This window comes from Haliotis asinina, chromosome 5, assembly GCF_037392515.1.
Source record: "Haliotis asinina isolate JCU_RB_2024 chromosome 5, JCU_Hal_asi_v2, whole genome shotgun sequence".
NCBI classification, from domain to species: domain Eukaryota; kingdom Metazoa; phylum Mollusca; class Gastropoda; order Lepetellida; family Haliotidae; genus Haliotis; species Haliotis asinina.
The window spans coordinates 5,351,409-5,359,539 of NC_090284.1; the positions used below are offsets into that span (position 1 = coordinate 5,351,409).

The 8,131-nt window shown below is 43.4% G+C and overlaps 1 protein-coding gene across 1 annotated transcript in view; it reads left to right on the plus strand.

Annotated features, from left to right (window-relative positions):
- LOC137284780 (bone morphogenetic protein 3-like) overlaps positions 1–5,501 on the plus strand; it is a 45,232-nt gene extending 39,731 nt beyond the window's left edge. The window contains exon 3 of the mRNA XM_067816759.1: positions 4,071–5,501. Coding sequence (XP_067672860.1) covers positions 4,071–4,262 — 192 coding nt within the window. The 3' untranslated portion in view covers positions 4,263–5,501. The remainder of the gene's footprint in view (positions 1–4,070) is intronic.
- Positions 5,502–8,131: the final 2,630 nt, after the last annotated feature.

The following is an 8,131-nucleotide window of genomic DNA, read 5'->3' on the forward strand; positions in this document are numbered from 1 at the left end:
GTATTTGCATATGTCTGTATCCCAATGAGAAGGCTGGACGACAGATGAGGCACCCAAATGAGATGGTTGGACAATGGTCAAGTACCAGATGTTTTCCACAAAACAGACAGATAGACAAGGTGTGAAAAACACCATCAGGATGAATACACATGGAGATGCGTGATCGACGAATGATTTCATGTAATCTCTTATGTTGTTCCCAAGATTATGTAGTGTTAGGTTAAGTACAACATGCCGAAAACTGGCACGGTTACCCGGATGAAAACCCGGGAGCGGAAGTTCCTGTGTTTGGGCGATCCTGTGATACCACGTTGTGCTACAGTGGCTGACGTTATCTTTAACCCCACGTGACCTTGAGAGCGGAGGTCAGTCCAGCTAAGCCGGAGAAAATCCCCAAGTCAACATGTCCTCCTCATCATTAATAGCAGGTGGCGCTCTGTAGCGGACAGAAAAATGATTTCAAGTACAGTCAGTTGGCAGTGCTTCTTTATGAATGACAAGACATCGTTGTGGTCGACTCGCAACACATTCATCATGATCACGATAGGAAAAGCCTATAAATGACTCGCTGACACTTTCATCTGAGTTTATATCACTCGTTTCTTCAGGGCTGACTCAGTATGCTCCATAAAGGGTCATGGGCGCAGACACTTTCAGTATAAACAAGTACGTGTAACCAGGTGTACGTTTTATATTGATACCTGTGGCTTTCTTATATTGTGCTCATCTTTGCGATATACGCTTTCTGAACAGGTAAACGGTGCCATATTTTGATTATCCGCCTTTACTGTGTGGTCCGACTTTAGTCGTGTTAAGGAAGACGTAAAATCACAACATGCCTGAAATGAAAACTATAAATATAAGCAATCGTTCTGAGCTTCCGATAGCGATATGGTGGACCTCCCGCCAGGTTGCGTATTAATCAGTTGGTTTATGAGATATTGGAAACTTGTGTTTAGTTACGACCCTCGTGCGACCCGCCCACCTATAGCAGAAACGATGCCAGTGACAGAACTACCAGCAGGGATACCTCAGACATGCTTTGCCCACAGGTGTTTTGTCAGATGGAATACGTCTTAGAAATACAGAATGATAAAATGATGTCGCGCTGTATGAGGCCATTGCCCAGATTACCCTAAGGTATACTTGTTATGTTTATTAGTTTGGTAGCTGTTGAGAAATATGACCTTGTTACCATGGTTACTGTTTTATTATTTCTTTGTTGTTTTCACGTGTTTTGAACTTCATTGTCGTGATCCCATTTATGAGTGATATTATCATCACCTTCAGTTAGACCATCTTTTCCGCCAATATCTCAACATCTACCTGTTTTTCCGAACGCCAATAAAACAGCAATGGGCAGTCACATGTGTTTTTGACATTATGTTAATTCGTCATTTTATGTAACCATCTCGACGTCAGTATTGGACTTCCATAGGTACACGTCTTCCCACTTCCCAAAACAAGCTGCTTCTCACACAGAATGCGTTCTACTTAGGTCAAGGTTTCAGGTATTCTCGCGAAACACCGCCATCACGTGACACAAGTTATCGGGTCCGAGTCAGGTCTTAGTTTCCATTCGTTTCCCTTGTAGACATCTGCTGACAACTGGATAGGTACAGAATGCGACTTGGCTGGTTGCTCGTATTAAAGAGTCCCCGTAGATTGCTGGTCAAAATGGTACCAGCATGGTTCCCATTGCAAGACGTAATGATTTACATGGCTGTCAAATAGTCTTAATATTGTTTAAGGCGCCTTAAAAACCTTCACTCAACTTCACAAGGTACAACCTGTCTCTCACACAGCGTCGAAGCAAGTACATCTAAGAAAGCTCAAGCAAGTCTGGTACATGTGGCAACCTAGAAAATGAAGAAAGTCTCATGGCTCCTTTTCAGTATATTTTTAACTATGAACATTTTGCTGTAAAATATGTTCCTTTCAGAGATTAGTTGTTAGTCTACCTATCCCTCTGCTTTGCTTCTGCGACATGTTAGCGGAATCTACGTATGTCCATATTCCTAGTTCTCGCTATTACACTTCCACGAAGAAATACAGTGCTGTTTCAGTATGAGCGTCTGTATTACATATTGAGTTGATGTAATAAACAAGATAATTAGCTATGACATATGTCCCTTGTTCTACAACAGCAGGTGTGTTGACGTCGTCATCTGTTTCCAGCCAGGTGTTAACATGCGGCCCGCACCTGGACGCTTATCCCAACAGATCCATCATCGTTTAATTTCAATCAAAAGGAAGGCAGGACGCCGCCAGTATGGGTCCGATGTTTTCATGTGTAGTTTGTTTGGCGAGAGGCCCTTAGCGTCTGTAGGTCTAGTGACACAATGCAGGGAGAGATTGCAGGGCCAGCAAGTCTCCTGGAGGTGTCCAGATGAGAGACACCCAACCTCCGCCATGGAGACGTGTTTCAACGTCAGTCTGCGACCCTTCAGCCCGCGCTGTGCCTCTTTGCGGGTGGTTCTGGCTCGCCCCCGGGTATTAGCGAGGACAGGCCATGTAAGCTTGATGTTTTGGTGTGAGAGCCCCCTGTGGGTGACGGGGACAATGCGGGGCTGGGAAGAGGGCAACGAAGGAGCTAGGTTCAGTTAAACCGAATAATATTGGACATACCAGCTTACGGCGGATTCATGTATGTCAAAGAGATCCATGGGATCCCAATGGAGGGTCATATTTCATAGATAGGTGAATTCCTGCCGCGCGGATGGCTAATACAACGCCGCGTGGGTAGGTAATTGTTTGAAAAAGTAGTGTCAAGAGATTCACTGCATTTAAACAGAATCCAACACTTGCTAAAAGTTTATCAGTCACCCTTTATTGTGAGTGTTTCACAATAGCTGGCTTTGGCCTGTCAGACCACCGCGCCTAATGTGACACAGAAGTTACCTTAAGACGCTCATACCTATACTAAGTGATCTTACAAAGATATTACTGGCTCACAGCGGTGGAATCAGACTCGTAACATGAAAACAGTCAGGTGCGTGAATGGGAATCATTCGTTGGTTTTAGGAGAAGAGAGGAAGGGAGGGGGGTGTGTGTCTCGGGGGGTGGGGAGTGTTATGTCCATTGTTATCTACAGTCGTGACACGTGTCAGGCCGGCTACGTTTTGATTAACAAATTATCCATATTTGAGTAGTTTTTAATGATGTTTTTGTGCATTCTATTTCGCATACCCTACCACGACACAGCAGACGGCGCGCGAGATGCTGGAGGTCAGTTCAAGGTCAATGCGCAGTTGTAATGAAACATTTCTCGTTTGTATTCATACGTGCTTCAAAGCATGAAAATTAATAGTTATTGCTCAAAGACTGAATTATTCCTGACCCCTCGGGAGTAATGAATCTTAGCGTTGAATTACTTCATCGCAGTTATATTCTCTCCAGACCATTACAACCCAAGAGGAGCAAATTGGGAAACATGTGACCGATATTAAGGCAAGAAGGCCAACCTTACAAGAATGCTTTGTAGTGTTTTTTATAAAGTTTTCTACATTGATTAATGTCTCAAAACAAATAGATTTAACTATCCGAACCCATATTGGATGAATGACGCACGGTAAATGAAGCATGAGTGGAATTAAATGTGGTTCGCGTTTGTATGATATCAAAGAAAAGTGGACGTTTATTTATGTCATGTTTGTACATTGTGTTGGGTCTCCCGCGGGTATCGTGATTGAGACACATATCCCCTCAATCAATTCAACGCTTCCTTTACTTGTGTAAGAATGGCTGTTGTTGATGTACTGTTCCTAACGAGGACATTCCTTTAGGAGTCGACTGTGTCGTTGAAGTCGACGTGACTACTACATGATGTACATCTGTCGCTGTCGACATGGTCACTGTCCTTCGTCTTTGTTCTCAGCGTCTTGCCAGTCAGTAGTTTCCCCTTTAACCAGCTATATCACTCACTTATTGGCCCATCTTTTCATATACCAGAAAGCGACAAGTCGAACCATTGCCATTATGGTTGAATTATCATTTTGACTTTTGACTTCTATTTTTGAAGTATTGTCAGTGATCCCATGTCTAACAATGGGTTTTCTTGCTCTTTTCAGCGCCTCCGACCATCCAACCATGCGACAATACAGAGCATAGTAAACGCCATAGGAATCTACTCCAATGTGCCCGCCCCGTGCTGTGTCCCCGACGCTATGTCCTCCGTAACATTGCTCTACTTCGACGAGAACCGGAACGTCGTGCTGAAGAACTACCCGGGGATGACAGTACAGTCGTGCGCATGTCGATAGGGTGCGCTGTGTGTGACGTCATCACTTCGACGTTGTCACTGGTTGCAGGGCCCTGACGAAGCGTTATTACATCGTGGTTGTGGTCGACGGCTCTGAGATCACGCAGAGCCCGTTATCAACAGTTACGATTCAAGGTACTACCTGGGGACTGAGAAGCAAGGAGAGGAGACAGTGTTTATCCTGCTGTGACTGTTAGACTGTAATTGTTGGTAATAGTTGGTCGACATATGTGTATAATAGGCATATAATTTATGCAGCGTTACTTCATAGTGTATGTATTGCATAATTACTGATGGTTGGTCCATGGTGTCAACGTCAGATGAGAGGAAACACGTGTGTAGCTAGGACTCAGTGATGCCCGAACATGGCCCCATCCTGATGCTGTTATAAGGGAAAGTGCCACGAATCAACCGACCTTGATACCCACACGCAGCAGGCTTATGTCAATCTCCCTTTGTGAAGAAACACGTATTCCTGGGACAAGAGGGGTGATTACGCATGCGTGGTCATAAAAAGCACCTGTTAATGGAGTGAAGAGGCCGTTCCTGCTGCCTGTTTCCCTCCGTGTTCGGGAGCTGTAAGACCTGGCCATGTCACCACGTGTACATACTGTTTTCTGGGTCACATCCAGACCACATGTCCTGGCGTTTTCCTGTGGCAAAGGCCGGGCAATCGGACAGACGGACAGTCGGTCACATCTACCTCTATATACTGTTTGGCCTTGACATATGGTCAAGGTTTAGACACACAAGACTATTAAATATATCTTGCATTAACACTTTCATCTCTTCGCGAACTGCCGTTCGCCTTGTGTACAAAGCCGAGATGGAAGATGAGGCTGTGTATGAATACATATATCACGACCTGATCACAACTCACCTGAGCACATCCGCGTTATTCACTGACTGTCATCTACTCTATGGCTAGGAACCAAGTTTGTTGGATCAGAATTAATCGCCGCAGTACAGGGCGACGTGGTGTATTTGAAATCAATGTTTGTTTGCTTGTTTTCATAGTTTGTTTCACGTGTCATAATTCAAGGTGTCACGTGACACTCGTCAGGTCGGACTTGTGATGTACATATTCCTCAACATTTATCATTGTACAAAATTACTATTATTTAAACATCTTTACGTACGTGACCCTATCTTTTGTCATTTTGCGGGTTGAATCTATTTGCCAAACAAGTCTTGATACGGCATTTGTGTTGTCAATAAAGAGTTTCCGTCAGTATCTGTATACAGGCGTGCCTTGTTCTTGGCGCAAGACATGTGGTCAGTGTTAATGGTACAGGCATTACACTCTGTGCTCTCAGGGATTGCATGAAGGACTGTGTTAGTCAAGACAAATGATTGTACGGACCGCGTCAGTCAAGACGCAAGATGGTACAGACTGTGTTAATCACGACGTAAGATTGTACGGACTGCGTCAGTCAAGACGCAAGATGGTACGGACTGTGTTAGTCAAGACGAATGATGGTACGGACTGTGTTAATCACGAAGCAAGATGGTACGGACTGTGTTAGTCACGAGGCACGGCGGTACGGACTGTGTTAGTCAAGACGCACAATAGTATGAGTTGTATTTGTCATGACAAACAAGGGTACGAATTGTACTTTACATTCGTCCAGATGGAGTCGAATTCATGTCATGCTGATCACACAGCTTCCGCCAAAGATGTTTGCAACGTTGTGTGCTGACCTAGTTTCCAGTAGGACAAGGAGACACGTGACAAGTTAGATCGTAAAACTGCCGTTGTCTTTCCTATTGGGGTACTTCCAGCATATTAGACATCACATCCTCATTAATATTTTGTATCACATGGTGTAAAAGCAGAGGACCTAATATCTTCGTTGTAGTTACCTGTGGGAAGACTTTAATGGTTAGTGCCCCATACTCCATGTCTTAAGTCAAAACAACACTACCAAACTTCGGACACTGCCTGTTTTCAAGATCACCAAAGTCGTGAGACAACAACGTACATTAGTGTTCATATTTGCATATTAATGCTTGAATTGAGCCTTGATGGCAGTCCGGTCAATGTCCAATTCCCAAACTATTCATACATCATCACCAAATAACACTCAGAATACCTCTACCAGTTTGGAGTAGTATGAAGTGTGTAAGCATCTTTAATTCAGGTTTTCTTTCGTCACCTCGACGTTTGAATTCCAAAGGAACAATGCGCTGCATATCCTTGCCTATCATCGACTTTGCACTGTCTCAAGCAAGCTCATCACGTTATTTGGGCAATTTAGGCGCAGGAGGGACAAAGGGTGCTCTCAGGTTATTTGAGCTAACCGATCCTTCAAGCTGGATATCATCACAGGACGTCTTTGCCACGTTCACTCAATATGAGACACGAGAACACTAATTCTCATTTAAAAGCACGAAATCAATCTTCTAATGATGACTCTTTAATTTCACGAGCGCGTGGACAAATACCGGAAAACAAACTGAGTCTGTCGTTCTCTTATGATCTGACGATTCACAGCAGGGAATAAAAACATGGTATTCTTGAGCTCCAGCAGTGGTTCCCTACTATTGGAAATCTACAGGGGAGGTGCAATAGCCCAGTAGTTAAAGCGTTACTCGTCACGCCGAAAGTTGGGGTTCGATTCTCCAAAGGGTAAATTTCTGGTTTCCCCCGCCGTGATATTACTGAAATATTGCTATAAGCGGTGTCAAACTGAAGTTACTCACTCACTCACGGATAACCTACATAACTGTCTCTTGGTGCTTGCAAGTGTTGGTAACTAGTTTCAACAGAAACAGTTTCTTTGTTTCAATGTGTTTCTTAAAGGACTACAGATCTGCATCAGTTGACCCGGGATGCAGATGTTGCTAGCAGTCTTGTCCCGCGATCATCATGATTTTCGTGGGTGTCAAAAACTTGTGTTGGGCGGTCGTGAATGGATGGGGTTGAATGAAAGAGGTGTAACCAGTTAGTCAGCACGATGTGCAAGTACATCTCAATTAAGGTCAATCGTACAGGGAGAGAGACTGTACCAGAAGGGGCATTGTGACACAGAAAACTTCATCGACGCTACAAAACATCTCTCTGGACTTCAAGCAGCGGAAACCTTTAGATAACTGATTTTCACACAATTCTTCATCATATTCACATAATTTACATCGCTCTTAAGCCTTCTACTAACGATGGAATCTGTGTAAGGGAAAATGGTGCCTCTGATACGATTTTTCTTTGTGTTAAAAACATACAATTCTTATATGTTTTTCAGTCATCCAGCATATATTTTTGGATTATCAAGAGAAACACTTTTTCACAGCAATTTAAAATATATTCCCACTATCAAAATTGTTGGTACCCGAAACCATTTGATTTGACGTTAGATATTATCTACACCATACCGTGACAAGTTCCATTGCCGTTGTGGAACCGGCATATTTTGTGATATTTTGTCATTCGACCGAAGTCAGTGTAACACCATAGTATGTTTAGCATGTCAATATCAGGCTCTATAAATCTGTAAATAACCAAAACGAACCAGCAATCAATGTTGGGAGCAACTTTGTTGACAAGCCAACGAGCCTGACTATATGATTCATTTGTCGGTAAGGGTTACGAGTGCCCCTTAACTGGGTTAACACGTTAATGGCGGCAAGGTTTCGTCTTGAACAACAAAATTACGATCTGAATATGTATGATGAGTTTGAACCCAGAAGACTTAACCTAACCTAACAAATAATGTGACATGCGAAGATTTCATATGGTTGTATCATAAATCTCTTCCCGAACCAGGGAACCAACTTTGCTATTTTAGTAATTCGTGTATCAGCATGATCTTTAGCTTTCGTGCATCAAACTGATCTATTCCGGGATAGGGTTAATCATAAGTGCCAGTCATA